Below are 20198 nucleotides of genomic sequence, written 5' to 3' on the forward strand. Positions count from 1 at the left end.
TTCTATATTTTTAATTGAAAATTTATATGGGATCCCACAGTACGATTTTTAAATTATTTTATACACTTCCTTAAAAAGTAAGTAGAAATAGTGCTCATTAAAAAAATTCCTAATTACTTATTGTTTGAGGTAAAAAAGCTAAAATGACCAAACTATTTGTGCAACTGGACTTGTTGTACGAAAATCTTTGTGAGTTGGCAGATTGATTTCGGATATAGCCGATTGAATTTAATTGATTTCTTACAAAACTAAACATCTTTTTCGTAATGTGTACTATTGCGACGTTGTTTCTTATTTTGTTTTTCGATGTGATGCTGGAAACCAATTTCATGTTGGTCCTCCCCCATCTTTACAGTTTAGAGATTGATTTCACATTGTAAAATTGAAATAAATGAAATAATTTATTTCAGTATTTTAAGTTTTTGTTGTACGAGATTTGTGAAATGCGCTTTTACGTTTACTTTTCAAGTAAACAATTGAAGTGAGTAAAATAATCGCCCTCAGCTTGTGAGCAAACAACAATTTTTCCCCCCGTTCATCTACAATCACAAAGGGAAGGGAACGTTTTAAAATAGATAAATCAAATTCACCCGGGATCCCCCGCAAATCAATTTGTTTACTACATTTGAAATGTGGCTTGGAATACTTTTGAAAGGTCTGAACTAACCAGCCATTTTCAAGTCACATTTAATTGTCCTGCGTTCAATGCGCATTTTGTATAGTTGACCCATCAACCAGAGGTGCCGGTGTAACGGCAAGTCCTTTCAAACGATACATGTAGCATTTTGAAACATGTACAAACAAAGAGGTAAACCATTGAAACGTTTATTTCTACCCCATATGTTAGGAGAACTCAAAAAATATTATAAAATAGAATAGAAATTAAAAAAGTAAGTCTAGAATCGTCCAGCAATAAGGCTTATTAAAAAACCAACTGTTCTTGGTTTTGTGTTCTTCCTATTCAAGCGCCTCTTGTATTTTACGCTTGGGAAAGCATGTGAATGAAACGTCGTTGAGAGCCGTGTCGTCTCGCTTTCCTTGGTTTCCCTCCACTCGGGTCTGTATAGCCATGATGCCGTTTTCACACGGACTGGACCATGCGTTCCAATCGCCCCAACTGGCCCCGTCGCCGCGCAACGTCTCGCCGTTGCTGCACTTGCAATTCAAATTATTGGCCGCCGTGTCGTCTCCGTCTCCCTGCTTAGGTTCAACGCGAAGTTGGCATGATGTAAGCCAACTGCCAGACGGGCAACGAATTTCGCTACCCCAATTTCCCCAACTGCAATCAGGAAATAGACGATAGTACCTTGGTGAATCCTGCAATTATTTTTTATCACTTACAGTCCTTCAGTCGAGAGAATCTTACTTCCACCTGAGCATATGAAAGCAATGGCGTTTAGCGCTGTGTCGTCACTATCTCTTTGGTCTGGCTCAGTTTTCAGTAAAAATCCAATTGCCCTTTCACCTTGGGGGCAGTTATCGACTCTGCCCCAATCGCCCCAGAAGGTGGCCGTAGCCATCGTTGGTAGAAAACAGCAAAGTACGGCCGTAAGAACGACGAATTTCATGAGTTTAACCATCTTTTAAAATCCGACTAAATCCAAGTAAGTCACAGGTGAATTTTGATAGGGATAGAAAATGACTTAGACTTACCTTCTTTATTCGGGAGTGCTGGTCACGGATTGACGAATCAAGGCAACTGATGAACATTGAATTTATTCTCACCGCTTATATACGCATTAGGCTGGGGAGGGAGGGAGGGGGACGGAAAAGCGAACAAAGATCGATGTAGCCTACATGCTAATGAAATTACAAAATGATTTAAGAAATTTAATTTCAAAATGATTCAACGAGTTGCGAAATATTTTGTTGAAGACTCCATGTCCATTAGGATTCAAATTTTTACCCAACCCTGTTCTTTACGTAACATTTCTTGTACAACTTGTCCTTTTGTTTTGGAATATAGCCCGGTTGTGCTAAGTAATTTCCTACAAAACTAAATACCGGTAACATTTTCCACAGTATTCATTTTTTTTCTTTTTTTTTTCGATCTCGATACGAATCCAAATTTCCCAGTTTGTCAGTTGGATGGGACTTGAAAAATGCGCTTTTTTACTTTTTCGAAAGGAAACAATGAAGAAGTACATAATCACTTTAATCAGCTTGTGATACATTATCTACATTTTTCCTTTTATTTGTCTCTAAAGATCAAATTTTCAATCACACAGAAAAGATGTTGAGGAGAGTTATTTCTTAAAATAAGACAACTTGGGAAAACATGTGAGAGCAAGTGCAAAATAATCGTTGAGGGAAATGTCGCCAAATTTCACTTCTGTACCGTTCTTCTCGTTCATTTTTGAATTACTGAGTCAAAGATAAAAGTATAAAAGTAGACTTATCTACTTCGTATTTTTGTCAAAACCTCTGCTGCTGTCTATTTTCTTTGAGAAATTTAGTCGTTTTTATTAGCCTTTGTCTGTCGGACAGTTTAGTCGAATGTGTGTCGGTTCTGCTCGTGATCGCTGCTATTTGATAAAGCGTAACGAATTGTTGGTTCCGCCACCTACTCGACCCCCAATCAAGTCTGTTATCTTTAAAATTTGAAAACGATACAGTTATAGCATATTGAAATGAATGGACGAACAAAAAGTTATAGATTGAAAAGTTTATTTCTACCTCATTTATACTTGAATAAAGAAATCAGTCAGGAATTGCCCAGCAACATGAGGCTATAAATAGAACCGTCTGAACTTCACGCGTCTAATTCTGATTCACGTGAGAAGAAACAAGGGAATCTGGCTTCGAAGATATAAAACAGTTTGGTTTCCGCTTTGGTTTGAATGCCGACGATGCCGTTGCGGCAGGTCCTGGACCATCCTTGCAAATAGCCACCTTTGCTCCCGTCCCCTAGCAGTGTCTGTCCGTCGCTGCACTTGCAGTTCAAATTGTTGGCCGGATTGTTTGCCCCGGATCGTCGTTCCAGTTGTAATCGGCACGATGTTAAGAATCTGCCAGACCGGCAAAAATGTGGCTGACCCGAAATCCCAGAATCTCGACTAATGAAATCAAAACATTCGCATTAGATCCATAGTGCAAACCTGCAATTAAAGTTTAGTTGAACACTCACGTTCCTGGAGGCGAGGTAATCCTACTTCCGCGTGTACAAGTAAAAATAATAGCCACAAGTCTTTTCTCACGCGGACCCTCAAATATCAATTGGAATCCAATGGCCTTTTGACCTCGGGGGCAGAACTGGACTGGGCCCCACGATTGGGCCGTAACCGTCGTAGGTAGAAAACAGCTAAGTACGGCCGTGAGAGCAACTAATTGCATCAGTTTAGTCATTTCAAATCCAACAACTAAATCCAAATGAAAGTTAGACCAAAGTGAATTTGTTACCCATCGAAATCGTTAATTGAATTACCTTCGCCACTGATTGATGAATCAAGAGAACTGATGAACATTGAATTGATTCTCACCTCTTATATGCGGTTCACGTTAGGCGCGAGGGGGGGGGCGGAAAAATGAGCCAGAAAGGTTGGCACATAATGCCAATTACAAAATGATTTCAGAAATTGAATTACAAAATTATCAACAGATTACGAAATATCTTGTTGGGAACAATTAGGATTACCAATTCTTGTTTTTGGCCTGGTGCTCTACCCTGTTCTTTGTGTAACGTCTCCTCTCGTACAACTTGGCCCATTTGTTTCGAGATATAGCCCGATTGGTTTAGTTAACTTCCTATACAATGCTATTAAACAACCTTTTCCATCGCCCATTTTTTCCAATTCTTAAACGTAATTTGATGGGGTTATACGGAACCAATTTCCCAGTCGTCAGTTGGAATGGTACTTGCGAAAAATGCCTTTTTCTACTGTTCTCGAAAGGAAACAATCGAGCAAAGTAAATAATTACGTATTGATGAGATGCATCGTGTAAGCGATAGTGTCTCAAACTGCAAAAGAAACAACGAATGGGCCGGAAGTAAATTACCTAAGCCAAATAGCTGTATGCATCAATGCATGTATGAAGGTGTTTCATCGTTTTTTCAGCCTTTGTCTGTCCACCTCCACAGGTTTAGTTGAAATTGTGTCGATTCGCTCCTCTGATTGGTACGATTTGACACAGCGTAACGAATTTTGAGTTTCATACGCACTCGACCACCCATCCAGTCGGTATTTTTTTTTTCAACGATGCAGTGTAGAACATTGAAATGATGATCAAACAAAAAGGTTGCGGTTGCCCATTGAAAAGTATATTTCTACCACATTTCTACCCCATAAATTAATTAAAAGAATATTAACTAGAATAAAGAAATAAGTTTGGAGGCCAGTAAATAGAATCGTCTGTTCTTCACTCTTCTTCTTCTACTTCTTCTACTTCTTCTTCTACTTCTTCTTCTACTTCTTCTTCTACTTCTTCTTCTACTTCTTCTATCTCTGCTTCAGCACTTGGGCGGGAACAAGGGAATCTAGCGTCGTAGATATAGAATGGGTTTGGGCGTCTTCTCGTTTCGGTCTGTAAGCCCACGATGCCGTTGGGACAGCGAGGGGACCATGGTCGCCAAATGCCAGCTTGGCTCCCGCCCCCTAGCAGTGTCTGTCCGTCGCTGCACCTACAGTTCAAATTGTTGGCCGTCGTGTTTCTCCCGGGTCGTTCCAGTTGTAACTGACACGATCTTAAGTGTCTGCCAGACCGGCAAGTGCGTACGGGACCCGGAATTCCCCTACTATTGAAATCAAAACATTCACATTAGATCCTTGGTGAATCCTACAATCAAAGTCTAGTTGAACACTCACGTTGCTGGAGGTGGTCCTGGAGGCGAGACAATTGTACTTCCGCGTGTACAACTGAAAACAATAGCCACAAGCCTTCTATTTTGACGATTCTCGAACCACAATCGAAATCCAACGGCATTTTGACCTCGGGGGCAGAACACGACTGGGCCCCAAGTTTGGGCCGTAACCGTCGTGGGTAAAACACAGCCAAGAACGACAATGAGAGCAACGAATTGCATCAGTTTAGTCATTTTTAAATCCAACTAAATCGAAATCAAAGTTAGACTAAAGTGAATTTTGTTACAATCGGAATCGTTACGTACCTTTGCTTGTTTTCGGGAGGGTTTGCCACTGGAGAAACTGAGAAACTGATGATCACTGAATTGATTCTCTCCCCTTTTATACCATTCACGCTGGGTGGAGGGGGGGGGAGTTCGAAAAAGAGGTGCGGAGATCGAAGTTTATTCCAAGGAAATTACAAAATAATTTAAGAAATTTAATTTTAAAAATATCCGAAAATATCAACAGATTGCAAAATGTTTTGTTGGGGACATGTGTCCATTACGATTACCAAATTTTGTTTTGGCAACGAACCCAACTTTGTTCTTGGCGTACTCTTGTACAACCTTGTCTATTTAATTTGGGATAAAAACCCAATTGATTTAATTATTTTCTACAAACTAAAGAACCTTTTCCATCGCCCATTTCTTTCGTTTCTTAAATGTGTATGAATTTAGAGTTTTTAACTTTTTTTCTTTTATTTTTCGATCTCGATAGGAAAGGTATTCGAGACTTGTAAAAAAATTCGCTTTTCTACTTTTCTCGAAAGAAAACAATCGAATAATTAAATAATTGTAATCAGCGTGTGATCAATTATCTACATTCTCCTCGTTATTTGACACTTTAATTCAATTTATAATCATTGATAATTAAGATAACGAGGAGAGTATTTGTTAAAAATCAAATAATTCTGGAAAAATATTCGAAAGAATATTCGATTCCGCAAAAAAAGGAAAAGACGAATTAGTAAGATTTAAGCATGCTAATCAAATTGCGAAATGGTTTCAGAATTACCAAAGGGATTAAAACATTCTGTGCTGGGCATACATCATACATGTTAGGATTTTAAAAAATTTGTTGGTCAGGGGTATCCAACCCTGTTCTTGCGTTATCTCCTGTTGCACAGTTGGACTTGTTTATTGAACACAGTATTGAACTATTGATCGTTATACGTTCAGTTTTTGTTATTTTGAATCGACAGGCATTGCCCCTTCAGAGCAACAATAATTAGGGATAGATTAGATACATTGTGTTAGCGATAGCTGTGCTGTCACAAACTACGATAGAAACAACGAATGGACCGGAAGCCTAAGACAAAATAGATGTATGCATGTATGAAGGTGTTTCATCGTTTTTTAGCCTTTGTCGGTCCACATCCACCAGTTTAGTTGAAACTGTGTTGATTCCGCTTTTGGTCGGTATGATTTGACACAGCGTAACGAATTCTGAGTTGCAAACGCACTCGACCTCCTATCCAAATCCAATCAGTATTTGTTGTTAAGCATACAGCGTAGCACATTGAAATGATGAACAAACAAAATTATTGCCAATTGAAAAGTTTATTTCTATCCCATTTCTACCCCATTAGAAGAACAGAAAAATGTTGTAAATTAGAATAAAGAAATAAGTTTGGAATTTCCCAGCAACGAGGCCATAAATAGAATCGTCTGTTCTTTACTCTTCTTCTTCTTCTACTTCTACTTCTTCTTCTACTTCTTCTTCTACTTCTTCAATCTCTTCTTCAGCACTTGTGCGGGAACAAGGGAATCTAGCGTCGTAGATATAAAATGGGTTCGGGGTATTTCTCGTTTCGGTCTGTAAGCCCACGATGCCGTTGGGACAGGTAGGGGACCATCCTTGCCATACGCCATCTTGGCTCCCGCCCCCTAGCAGTATCTGTCCGTCGCTGCACCTGCAGCTCAAATTGTTGGCCGGCGTGTTTCTCCCGGGTCGTTCCAGTTGTAATCGACACGATACTAAGTATCTGCCAGGCCGGCAAGTGCGTACGGGACCCGCAATTCCCCTACTAATGAAATCAAAACATTCACATTAGATCTAGTGTAACTTGCAATTAAAGTCTAGTTGAACACTCACGTTGCTGGAGGTGGTCCTGGAGGCGAGACAATTGTACTTCCGCGTGTACAACTGAAAACAATAGCCACAAGCCTTCTATTTTGACGATTCTCGAACCACAATCGAAATCCAACGGCATTTTGACCTCGGGGGCAGAACACGACTGGGCCCCAAGTTTGGGCCGTAACCGTCGTGGGTAAAACACAGCCAAGAACGACAATGAGAGCAACGAATTGCATCAGTTTAGTCATTTTTAAATCCAACTAAATCGAAATCAAAGTTAGACTAAAGTGAATTTTGTTACAATCGGAATCGTTACGTACCTTTGCTTGTTTTCGGGAGGGTTTGCCACTGGAGAAACTGAGAAACTGATGATCACTGAATTGATTCTCTCCCCTTTTATACCATTCACGCTGGGTGGAGGGGGGGGGGAGTTCGAAAAAGAGGTGCGGAGATCGAAGTTTATTCCAAGGAAATTACAAAATAATTTAAGAAATTTAATTTCAAAAATATCAACAGATTGCGAAATGTTTTGTTAGGGACATGTGTCCATTAGGATTACCAAATTTTGGTTTGGCAAAGTAACTTTGTTTTTTGCGTAATTTCTCCTCTTGTACAACCTTGTTTATTTATTTTGGGATATAAACCCGATTGATTTAATTAATTTTCTACAAACTAAAGAACCTTTTCCATCGCCCATTTCTTTCGTTTCTTAAATGTGTATGAATTTGGGGCTGTTAACTTTGTTTTTGTTTTGTTTTACGATCTAGGAAAGGTATTTGAGACTTGTAAAAAAATGCGCTTTTCGACTTTTCTCGAAAGAAAACAATTGAATAATTAAATAATTGCATTCTCCTCGTTATTTGACACTTGAATGCAATTTATAATCATTGATAATGAAAAGATTTTTTTAAATCAAATCATTCTGGAAAACATTGAATCACTTCTTACCCCTTATATTCTATTCCGCATAAAACGGAAAAGACGAACGAGGAAGATTGACGCATGCCAATCAAATTGCGGAATGGTTTCAGAAATACCTAATAACGGATTTAAAAATTCTGTGCTGGGCCACATTACACTTAGGATTACAAATTGTTTGTTGGCCAGGTACCCAACCCTGTTCTTATGGCGTAATCTCCTGTTGCACAATTGGACTTGTTTATTGAACACATTGAACTATTGATCGCTTTACGTTCAGTTTTTGTTATTTTGAATCCATAGGCATTTTTACCCACGCAGAGCAACAATAATTAATTACGGATTGATGAGATGCATCGTGTAAGCGATACAAGCTGTGCTGTCTCAAACTGCTAGACAAAGTTAACTAATCAAAGACAAATAGCTGTATGCATGTATGAAAGTGTTTCATCGTTTTTTAGCCTTTTTCTGTCCACCTCCGACGGTTTAGTTGAAATTGTGTCGATTCAATTTTTGATCGGAGCGATTTGATTCAGCGTAACGAATTCTGAGTTTCATAGCCTTCTATCAAAATCCAATCAGTACTTGTTGATAAGCATACAGCGTTGCATATTGAAATGATGAACAAACAAAAAGGTTGCCAATTGAAAAGTTTATTCCTACCCCATTTCTACCCCATTAAAAGAACCGAAAAATATTATAAATCAGAATAAAGAAATGTGTTTGGAATTTCCCTGCAACGAGGCCATAAATAGAATCGTCTGTTCTTTACTCTTCTTCTTCTTCTATTTCTTCTTCTACTTCTTCTACTACTTCTTCTACTACTTCTTCTTCTACTTCTTCTTCTACTTCTTCTATCTCTGCTGCTTCAGCACTTGAGCGGGAACAAGGGAATTTAGCGTCGTAGATATAAAATGGGTTTGGGCGTCTTCTCGTTTCGGTCTGTATGCCCACGATGCCGTTGCGACAGCTAGGGGATGACCATCCTTGCCAAATGCCAGCTTGGCTCCCGCCCCCTTGCAGTGTCTGTCCGTCGTTGCACCTGCAGTTCAAATTGTTGGCCGGCGTGTTTCTCCCGGGTCGTTCCAGTTGTAATCGACATGATGTTAAGTATCTGCCAGACCGGCAAGTGCGTACGGGACCCGCAATTCCCCTACTAATGAAATCAAAACATTCACATTACATCCATGGTGAAACCTGCAATTAAAGTCTAGTTGAACACTCACGTTCCTGGAGGTGGTCCTGGAGGCGAGACAATTCTACCTCCGCGTGTACAAGATAAAACAATAGCCACAAGCCTTCTATTTTGACGATTCTCAAAATACAATCGAAATCCAACGGCCTTTTGACCTCGGGGGCAGAACTGGACTGGGCCCCAAATTTGGGCCGTAACCGTCGCAGGTAGACAACAGCCAAGAACGGCAATGAGAGCAACGAATTGCATCAGTTTAGTCATTTTTAAATCCAACTAAATCCAAATCAAAGTTAGTCTAAAGTAAATTTTGTTACAATTGAAATCTTTACGTTTACCTTTGTTTGTGTTCGGGAGGGTTTGCCACTGGTCGATGAATCAAGTGAACTGATGAAAATTGAATTGATCTCACCCCTTTTATACGGCTTACGCTGGCGGGGGGATACGGAAAAGACGAGAGGAGATCGACGTAGCACATTTTATTGTAATTTCAAAATGATTTAAGTAATTGAGTTTCAAAATTCTCCACAGATTGTGAAATGATTTGTTGGGGACATGTGTCCATTAGGATTACCAAATTTTTATTTTGGCAAGGTAATCAACTTTGTTCTTGGCGAAACTTCTCCTCTTGTACAATGTGGTCCATTTATTTTGGTTTTTAGCAACATTGATTTAATTAATTTCCTACAAACTAAACATCTATTTCCATTGCCCATTTCTTTCGTTTCTTTAATTTGAGGTTGTTTGACTTTTTTCGATGTTAATAAGAAGCTGCAGATTTCCCAGTTGGTCAGTTGGTTTGGTATACGAGACTCTTTGGAAAAATTTGCTTTTCTACTTTTTTCGAAAGAAAACGATCGAATAATTAAATAATTGAAATCAGCGTGTGATCAATTATCTACATTCTTCTCGTTATTTGACACTTTAATTTTATTTATAATAAAGATGTCCAGAAGAGGGTTATTAAATTTAAATAATTCTGGAAAACAGTGAACTTTGAATCGTGTCTCGTTTGATTTTGATTGTTTTTACTCTACGGGCCTTTTTAGTCCTTCCCTTCATCCGGTGAACAGCAAGTGGCAAATCTAACAAATCGTTATTCGTTGAAGGAAGTTTGAAGCTAGTATGAATGACTATTGAGTCAAAGATATTAAAGTAAACCTATACCTACTATGTATCTTTATCGGGACCTGTTGTCTATATTTTCTTGAGTTTGACTAATTTAGGGAATTGATTTTCCTGGCAAAACTCTCAACAGTTGGTAAATTTCCGACCATATTCGTGACGTGACAACATATTGTCCGGAAATGTCGCAAAAGTTAACTTTTTGTTGAGCGAAATATTATCCAGGTTGTCAAAAATCTTGCTTGCTTGCTTGCTTGTACTTTTATCTATCGGCGAACATCGACTTCTTTTGCAGAGTTTCTCTGGTGTTTCTTTAAAAAAAAAACATTTATGGAAACGTACGAAAAACAAGTTGGGCATATTCTCATTCAGGTGCAATGGAAAATTAGTCTCTCCAGGTGATCTCCCGCAAATCACTTTGAATCCCGCTTTTCAGCAATTTAAATTTAAATTGGAATAAATATACTTAATAAAAGTCACAATCCAATTGTTGGTTCCATACGCACTCGACCTCCGATCCAATATATCAATTGTTTCGATTGGTTTTGAAACGATACAGTGTAGCATATTGAAATGATGATCAAACAAAAAGGTTGCCCATTGAAAAGTATATTTCTACCACATTTCTAACCCATAAATTAATTAAAAGAATTGAAAAAGGTTATTAATTAGAATAAGGAAATAAGTCTGGAATTGCCCAGCAACGAGGCCATAAATGGAATCGTCTGTTCTTTACTCTTCTTCTTCTTCTTCTACTTCTACTTCTACTTCTTCTTCTACTTCTTCTTCTACTTCTTCTTCTACTTCTTCTTCTACTTCTTCTATCTCTGCTTCAGCACTTTGGCTGGAACAAGGGAATCTAGCGTTGAAGATATGAAATGGGTTTGGGGATCTTCCCGCAAAAGTCTGTATGCCCACGATGCCGTTGGGGCAGGTAGGGGACCATCCTTGCCAAACGCCAGGTTGGTTCCCGCCCCCTAGCAGTGTCTGTCCGTCGTCGCACCTGCAGTTCAAATTGTTGGCCCTCGTATTTCTCCCGGGTCGTTCCAGTTGCAATCGACACGATGTTAAGAATCTGCCAGACCGGCAAGTGCGTACGGGACCCGCAATTCCCCTACTATTGAAATCAAAACATTCACATTAGATCCTTGGTGAATCCTACAATTAAAGTCTAGTTGAACACTCACGTTGCTGGAGGTGGTCCTGGAGGCGAGACAATTCTACTTCCGCGTGTACAAATTAAAACAATAGCCACAAGCCTTCTATTTGGACGATTCTCGAACCACAATTGAAATCCAACGGCCTTTTGACCTCGGGGGCAGGACCGGACTGGGCCCCAAGTTTGGGCCGTAACCGTCGCAGGTAGACAACAGCCAAGAACGGCAATGAGAGCAACGAATTGCATCAGTTTAGTCATTTTTAAATCCAACTATATCCAAATCAAAGTTAGTCTAAAGTAAATTTTGTTACAATTGAAATCTTTACGTTTACCTTTGTTTGTGTTCGGGAGGGTTTGCCACTGGAGAAACTGAGAAACTGATAATCACTGAATTGATTCTCTCCCCTTTTATACCGTTCACGCTGGGTGGAGGGGGGAGGGAGTTCGAAAAAGAGGTGTGGAGATCGAAGTTTTTTCCAAGGAAATTACAAAATAATTTAAGAAATTTAATTTTAAAAATATCCGAAAATATCAACAGATTGCAAAATGTTTTGTTGGGGACATGTGTCCATTAGGATTACCAAATTTTGTTTTGGCAACGAACCCAACTTTGTTCTTGGCGTACTCTTGTACAACCTTGTCTATTTAATTACGGATAAAAACCCAATTGATTTAAGTATTTTCTACAAACTAAAGAACCTTTTCCATCGCCCATTTTTTTCGTTTCTTAAATGTGTATGAATTTAGAGTTTTTAACTTTTTTTCTTTTGTTTTTCGATCTCGATAGGAAAGGTATTCGAGACTTGTAAAAAAAAAATTCGCTTTTCTACTTTTCTCGAAAGAAAACAATCGTATAATTAAATAATTGCAATCAGCTTGTGATCAATTATCTAGATTCTCCTCGATATTTGACACTTTAATTCAATTTATAATCATTGATTATAAGTTTTCGAGAAGAGTAATTTGTAAAAATCAAATAATTCTGGAAAACAATCACTTATCATTCCTTATATTCGATTATCGATTCCACTTAAAACTGAAAAGACGAACTAGTAAGATTGACGCATGCCAATCAAATTGCGAAATGGTTTCAGAATTACCAAATGGATTAAAACATTCTGTGCTGGGCACTCCATACTCCATACATATTAGGATTTTAAAAATTCTTGTTGGCCAGGGGTATCGGTACCCAACCCTGTTTTTGGCGTAATCTCCTGTTGCACAATTGGACTTGTTTATTGAACACATTGAACTATTGATCGTTTTACGTTCAGTTTTTGTTATTTTGAATCCACAGGCATTTTACCCCGCAGAGTAAAATTAATTACGGATTGATGAGATGCATCGTGTAAGCGATAGTGTCTCAAACTGCAAAAGAAACAACGAATGGGCCGGAAGTAAATTACCTAAGACAAATAGCTGTATGCATGTATGAAGGTGTTTCATCGTTTTTAAATCTTTATCTGTCCACCTCCACAGGTTTAGTTGAAATTGTGTCGATTCAACTTTTGATCGGTACAATTTGATACAGCAAAACGAATTTTGAGTTTCATACGCACTCGACCTCCTACCCAAATCCAATCAGTATTTGTTGTTAAGCGTACAGTGTAGCATATTGAAATGATGAACAAACAAAATTATTGCCAATTGAAAAGTTTATTTCTATCCCATTTCTACCCCATTAGAAGACAGAAAAATATTATAAATTAGAATAAAGAAATAAGTCTGGAATTTCCGAGCAACGAGGCCGTAAATAGAATCGTCTGTTCTTTACTCTTCTACTTCTTCTACTTCTTCTTCTACTTCTTCTACTTCTTCTACTACTTCTACTTCTTCTTCTACTTCTACTTCTTCTTCTACTTCTTCTTCTACTTCTTCAATCTCTGCTGCTTCAGCACTTGGGCGTGGGCGGGAACAGGGGAATCTAGCGTCGTAGATAAATCCTCTTCTCGTTTTTGTCTGTAAGCCCACGATGCCGTTGCGACAGGTACGGGACCATCCATGCCAAACGCCAACTTTGTTCCCGTCCCCTAGCAGTGTCTGTCCGTCGCTGCACCTGCAGTTCAAATTGTTGGTCCTCGTGTTTTTCCCGGGTCGTACCAGTTGCAATCGACACGATGTTAAAAATCTGCCAGGCCGGCAAACGCGTGTTCGACCCGGAATTCCCCTACTAATGAAATCAAAACATTCACATTAGTTCCTTGGTGAACACCTGCAATTAAAGTCTAGTTGAACACTCACGTTCCTGGAGGCGAGGTAATCCTACTTCCACGTGTGCAAATGAAAACAATGGTCACAAGTCTTCTAGCACTTAAATCCTCAAATGCCAATCGAAATCCAACGGCCTTTTGACCTCGGGGGCAGTACTGGACTCGTCCCCAACTTGGGCTTGACTGGGCCGTAATCGTCGTGGGTAGAAAACAGCCGAGAACGGCCGCGAGAGTAACGAATTGCATCAATTTAGTCATTTTTAAATCCAACTAAATCCAAATCAAAGTTAAACCAAAGTGAATTTTGTTACAATCGAAATCGTTACGTACCTTTGCTTGTTTTCGGGAGTGTTTGATACTGGTTGACGAATCAAGTGAACTGATGAAAATTGAATTGATTCTTACCCCTTATATACTGTTCACATTAGGTGAAAGGGGGGGGGGGTATTGGGACGGAAAAGTCGACCTAGGAAGATTGACTTATAATGCTAATTCAAAATCATTTAAGTAATTTAATTACAAAATTATCAAAGGATTGCAACATTCCATGATGGGGACATGCGTGTTCATTGGGATTACCAATTCTCTTTTTTTGGCCAATTGTCCTCCCTTGTATTTGGCTTAACGTCTCCTCTTGTGCAACCGTGTGCAACTTTCAATTTATTTCGTACATGGCTAAATTGCTTCTATTGGTTTCATACAAGACTAAATTAAGTCCATCGCATCTTTATTCAATTTTCCAAGTTCCCAAAATATATCGTTGTTTGACCTCGTTTTTTCTTAGATTTGTACCCACTGCTTTTAATTCTTTTGATCTTTTTAGCCTTTTTTTTAAATTCAAACTGATTACGCAATAATAGTGAAATCAATAACTTCTGACTACGCGAGATTTATGAGATTTTTTTTTGCGCTTTTCTGCCTCACAGGATTTCACGCTGGATGTTTACTTCCGGCAGTTTTGGACGGACGACCGGCTTTCGTTTCAGCGCCAGAGAGGCGTCGAAATCCTGTCGGTGAGTACCGAGTACTTGCGCAACATGTGGGTGCCCGACACTTTTTTCCCCAACGAGAAAACGGCCTACCTGCACACGGTGACGACGTCCAACGAATTCGTCCGCATCCGTCACGACGGTGAAATTACGCGCAGCATGAGGTTCGATTATTTCATTATTCCAAAATGATATTCGTATCAAACATTATCTTGATTGTTTCTCTTCCAATTGTTTCGTTTTGGGGGCCTCGCAGAATAACCATCACGGCGTCGTGCCCCATGAACCTCAAGTATTTCCCGCTGGACAGCCAGCTCTGCCCGATTGAAATCGAAAGCTGTGAGTTTGAAACAAATGTTGATTTTTTTTTATTTTCACCAGATATTGGACGAATTAAGACTTTATTGATTTTTGAATTTTTAGTCGGTTTCACGACCAACGAAATTTGGTACAAATGGGTGGACAGCCCCAAGGCCGTTTCCATTTTCCCCGAGGTGGAACTGCCGCAGTTCCAGGTCATGGGCTACCGCAAACGTGAATACAGCTACAGTCTCACCACAGGTACGGTTGCTAGGCGACAACACTGCATCTCGTTGAATAATGAAATGGCGAGCTGAAATTCATTTGAAATTCCATTTTCTGTTTTGATTCCGTCCACCCCGCATCCAGGCAATTATTCCCGGCTGGCGTGCGACATTCAGTTCGTCCGCTCGATGGGCTTCTATTTGATTCAGATCTACATCCCGTCCAGTTTGATTGTCGTCATCTCGTGGGTCTCTTTCTGGATCAACCGCAACGCTGCGCCGGCCAGGGTCTCGCTGGGCGTGACGACGGTGCTCACCATGACGACGCTCATGTCGTCAACCAACGCCCAATTGCCAAAAATCTCCTACGTCAAATCCATCGATATCTACCTGGGCACTTGCTTCGTCATGGTCTTTGCTTCGCTCCTGGGTACGTACTATACACTACACCCGCTCACGCTCCCGCGTCCGCCTCATGACCTTTAAGCTCGTGTCTCACACAGTATCCATCACGTTGATCGTGCATGTGACTCTGAGCAATTTCATTGAATTATTTCCATATCGCCGGGTCAAAAAAAAGCCAAAACAAAAAGAAAACATATCCAATAAGTTTCTTTTTGTTTTGTTCTTTCGACTCTGCGGCATCCGACTTGCACAAACACGTCACGACATTTCCCGTTTCAGTCCGGGTGGGGGACACGTGTCTTTTCTCTTTTGCCTAGTTTTTCCATACATAAATCCTATTTGGATTTTGTTTTTTTATCAGCTAGTAGCTCCTCCGCCCGCCCGTCCATATATCAATTGATGTATTCGAATTGCCCGCCTTATCGCATCGAGTTTGATACATGTTAGACGGGTGAATATGTAGCTCACGTACTGGACATGACCAGCTGGAAACATGTTTCTATCCGCGCTGTGTGCACGAGAAAATTGGAAAGAAGCGTCGTCCCTGTGTAATGCGCCAGTATGACGCGTTGGCATATAAACCCACCCAACTGCGATGGACGTTGTTTAGAAACGGCGGACAGATTTATCAGAGGCCTCATTCAAAATTCCGCTGGCAGAGCTCCCCATCTCTCTTTCACCACCTTAATAATCAGACGGTGTGTGTGTGCAGTCTTATATATCTACATAATCCAGTCATCCGCAACAACAACAACAACATGGAACAACCTGGCCCAGCCTAGCGAGAGAGACGTGCTGTGAACAGAGTATCGATTTCTTGTCTTTCTTTCTTTTCTTTGCCTTCAAACGTCTCACACTCTCAATTGCTTCCTCATCTCGGCTACGCTGAAATATTGCGCCTATATTGCCTCGGGCTATCATTCCGCAAATCTTATTTATTCCATATTTTTTTCTTATATTTCGGGACTATATGCGCGCGTTGGCTCCTTTTTTAGCTGTAATAATAACCAAAAGTTACGAGTTTTCATCTTCTTCTTTTTTAATTCAATTTCGCCGGCGGCGTTAAAGTGGAGGAATAAGGCGTGGGCCGCTCCTTTCTTCTTTTTCTTTAGTTCAAAAAAAGAAGAAGATGCCGTCTTGTGAAATATTATTCTTCTTCTTCGCGCCAGCGAATAATAACAATAAACACGGCCCAAGATTCTCCTTTCAGGCGTGAGCATATAATAGCTATAACACACACACAAAAAGAAGAAGAGTCGCTGGTTCCTCTATGAAATCAAATAGCTCGCTCGCTCGCGCACACACAGGGAAAAGACTCTGCTAGGAGACGGGCTGGCAACAAAAATCAATGGAGCCGACGATATCGAACGCATGACATCATCATCAATTCAAACTGTTGTGTATAGTTTAGATGTCTCTTTTCTCTCTTTTACTTTCCGTCTTTTCTCTTCTCTTCTCTTGTCAAGTTTATTGCCGAGGCTTTTGTAGATGGGCGGGAGTTGAGGCTTTTCTATCTCTCGGCAACTGTTGATGGTTGATCAGTCGAAAAGATATTCCTCAGCCTCCAGGAGTAGGAAGAGTAGGAGGAGTCACCCAGCCCAAAATGGGGGCGGTGCCGAAATCCAATCAGCCGAAATGTCACGTAGATATTGAACTGCTTCGCTTTCTTCCGCTGACTGCTGCTGCTGCTGTGATCAACTTTGACGATCTATACAGCTACTACTCCGACTAGTATACTAGTGTACGACGACTACTACTACCCCCAGTGTATACTGCGAGACAGAATTGATGCTGGCCGTTTCCAAGGTGACGGCCGGGACTCGGCAATGTGTGTTGTAGCCCCAGCGGACGGCTGGAGCGCTCTACATTCTTTTTATTATATCTCCAAGAGAGAAGATGTGATATATATTTTGTGCTGTAGTAGACATCGCTTTTCTGTCTCTACACACACATCAGCGCGGCAGCATCTCCTCTAGCTCCGGCCGGCGATATTGGAGGGGGGCGATGCTTTTGATGTATATGACACATCATCATCTTCTTTTTTTCTCTCTTTTCCGGTCCATCTAATACAAGGCGCCAGGACTCGTCGGCCTCATTCATTCCTCTCTCTCTCTTTCTCAAATAAAGAATCATATATACTATCTACGACTCGTCGTGTTCTGGTAATAATCTAGTCTATGGCGACGTTGCTCAACGAAAGACGTCGGCGGTGCGGGAATATCATTTCTTTTTCCTCCAACGTGGTGAAAACGGAATCGTTGAATGGGTCGCAATCAGAAGCGGAAAAAGCGCGCGTGTTACACATACGTAAAAAAATGAGATGCGCTTAGATCTACTATGGTGCTGATGTGGCTGGGAATGTGATCAAATTTATTTTTTGGGATTGGATGATGAGGCTGGATTGTTCACCTTTTATTTTTCTTGTACTGCAGAATACGCCGCCGTGGGCTACATCGCTAAAAGGATCGAAATGAGGAAGAAACGCTACCAGAATTTGCAGAAATTGGCCGAGCAAAGACGGGCCGCCATGCAGGCCAGCAGCAATGCGGGATCGGGCGGTCTGGACGGCGAGACGGCCTCTTCTACCGTCGCCAAGTCGCACGTAAGAAAATTTGGAAATTTCAAAAAAAGAAGCGGGAAAAAAATTTGAAATTCAATTGTTTGAATTTGTTATTTTTGATCTTTGAAATTGCAGTGCAAGAACAACAAATCGGGTAGCAGCACGGTGGTGCAGGTGACGGCCGTGGGCGACACGGACGACCTGGCGCTGGTCAGCCAGGGCAAGAATTTGAACGTCATGTACGGCGCCTCGCCGTCGACCATCGACAAATATTCGCGAGTCATTTTCCCCGTTTGCTTCACCTGTTTCCACCTCATGTACTGGGTCATCTACCTCCACGTCTCCGAGGTCGACACCAAGGACCTCACCCTACACAATCCCAAATAATCATCACGCCAAAACCCCCTAACTCGGCGTCAATTTCTCTCATCAATCCAATCAATTTTAAGCAAATTAAAATATACTATATCATCGTTTTTTTAAAAAGGGAAGGCAGGTGCGCGGCCAGTGTAATTAACGGCCCCGCACCCTACCCGCTAAAATACGCACGAATCTAAAGCATCAAATGGCGATCCATTTTTAATTAAATACTATATAATTAATTAGTTAAAACCCCCCTCCCCTTAAAAACCATTCTCCTCCTCATCAATATGTAATCCTCTTCTCTCTGTAATCTTTTTCGATGATGACATTTTTAATTTGTTTTTCGTTAGATCTCGCGATTTACGCAATACGAAAAAATTGTAAGATAATATTTAAATAATACTAGACAGTTTATTGTATACATAAAAAAAAACATCTTTTCGTCGCTCTCTTACTTCTCGATTGAATTGAATAATTATTATATAATGCTAGCTAATTGATTTGAAAATCATTCGTTATTATATAATCATTTTTCTATGTAATATATTCAACTAACTATATATACTACTGCCTCATATAATAAAAGTATTTTTTTTATAATATCAAGTATATACAGGTATATATACTTCAGACTACTAATAATAATAATGATGTAATTATAAATTATATTGACATGAATCTCTTCGGGTTGTGTATTAATTATTATTATCGTATGTTATCTTGTTTACCAAAATATCCTCTCCCCTCAACAACATTTTATCTCTTTCATCAACTATTATTAAAAAATATCTATCTCTCTCTCTCACCATTTTACTCTACTAGTCATCCTGTGGCTACAACATCTAAATTTTTCATTTCATTAATTACGTAAAAAATTCAATTTTTTCTATTGACAACAAAACAAATTAATTTGAACCATTTCCAAAGTTCTTTCTTTCTCCACTTCCACTTGAAAAAAAACCCCAATTGAAAAATATAAAAAATGATGATATAGCCTACTACTACTACTATAATAGACAGACGATATATAATACTAATCATGTTTTTAAAAGTTATCAATTGGCTGTGTGTGTGTGTGTGTTTGTACATAATAATTTGTTTTCGTTCGCTGGATTTGTTGGGATCGCGTTTGTGTTTCCATAATTATGAAATGGACCTTGGGAAAACGGGTCAATGTAATTTAATATTCGACTGACATGAAGTGGATGAAGTGTGCAGGGCTCAACGCGTGTTGTGTGTGTGTGTGATATACAAGAAAGTCATCATTAATTATCAAAACGTGTGGGTGGGGTGGGGGTTTTGGTTTTAATGAAGATGAATAATAACCGGGGGGAAAAATAAGAGAGACATATATCATCATCTGAATGTTATTGGAAAATATGGCCGCTGATGATTACTGTATTTTACGATGTGACACACACACACACACACACATACATACCTTTATTACAACCTCCCCCCTTTTTTTTTGACTGATCGACTCGCTGCTATAGATGATATATAGTATGAAAGCAATAAAACTCTAAAAAAAACCAGAACAAATGTTGCAATTTATCGTGTTGTTTACTGTCGAGGAGAAAATTTGGCGCAACGGTTTCGAATGAAAAACGTGGAACTTCTTCTTTATACTGACAAGATGAATCATGGCCGTGTGTAGTTGTTGGTTTTTCCTTGTAATTTCGACCACATTTGCGGTTGATTCATTTGGAAATGAGCCCAGAAAATAGACGTCTTCATAAAGGCTCCGCACATTTATTCGCTTGGCTGGGATCAGAATTTTTCCCGAGATATATAAAAAAATAAAGAAAAAAAAACATTCAAAGGCTTATTAGTTAT

At 39.8% G+C, this 20198-nt stretch overlaps 3 protein-coding genes across 4 annotated transcripts in view; 1 reads left to right on the plus strand and 2 right to left on the minus strand.

The window, feature by feature from the left end:
* The window catches only part of LOC124207975 (gamma-aminobutyric acid receptor subunit beta-like), a 38476-nt gene extending 18576 nt beyond the window's left edge, over positions 1 to 19900 (plus strand). Inside the window, exons 4-9 of the mRNA XM_046605645.1 lie at positions 14448 to 14674; positions 14767 to 14849; positions 14934 to 15071; positions 15180 to 15464; positions 17872 to 18041; positions 18135 to 19900. Coding sequence (XP_046461601.1) covers positions 14448 to 14674; positions 14767 to 14849; positions 14934 to 15071; positions 15180 to 15464; positions 17872 to 18041; positions 18135 to 18386 — 1155 coding nt within the window. The 3' untranslated portion in view covers positions 18387 to 19900. The remainder of the gene's footprint in view (positions 1 to 14447; positions 14675 to 14766; positions 14850 to 14933; positions 15072 to 15179; positions 15465 to 17871; positions 18042 to 18134) is intronic.
* On the minus strand, positions 810 to 1704 carry LOC124207983 (vitelline membrane outer layer protein 1-like). Its single transcript, XM_046605655.1, has 3 exons — positions 1654 to 1704; positions 1342 to 1594; positions 810 to 1279 (listed from the first exon to the last, which is right to left on the minus strand). Exons 2-3 carry the CDS (start codon positions 1578 to 1580, stop codon positions 958 to 960), a joined length of 561 nt encoding a protein of 186 aa, XP_046461611.1. The 5' UTR covers positions 1581 to 1594; positions 1654 to 1704; the 3' UTR covers positions 810 to 957.
* Positions 10746 to 13975, minus strand: LOC124207979 (vitelline membrane outer layer protein 1 homolog). Of its 2 annotated transcripts, none has more exons than XM_046605649.1 (3): positions 13852 to 13955; positions 11340 to 11581; positions 10746 to 11269 (listed from the first exon to the last, which is right to left on the minus strand). In XM_046605649.1, exons 2-3 carry the CDS (start codon positions 11567 to 11569, stop codon positions 10885 to 10887), a joined length of 615 nt encoding a protein of 204 aa, XP_046461605.1. In that variant the 5' UTR covers positions 11570 to 11581; positions 13852 to 13955; the 3' UTR covers positions 10746 to 10884. The 2 variants fall into 2 exon arrangements, with proteins under 2 accessions (XP_046461605.1, XP_046461604.1); XM_046605648.1 differs by lacking the exons at positions 10746 to 11269; positions 11340 to 11581 and adding exons at positions 12949 to 13481; positions 13553 to 13791 and having other exon boundaries at positions 13852 to 13975.
* Positions 19901 to 20198: the final 298 nt, after the last annotated feature.

The sequence above is a fragment of the Daphnia pulex genome, chromosome 11 (genome assembly GCF_021134715.1).
Source record: "Daphnia pulex isolate KAP4 chromosome 11, ASM2113471v1".
Lineage (NCBI taxonomy): Eukaryota > Metazoa > Arthropoda > Branchiopoda > Diplostraca > Daphniidae > Daphnia > Daphnia pulex.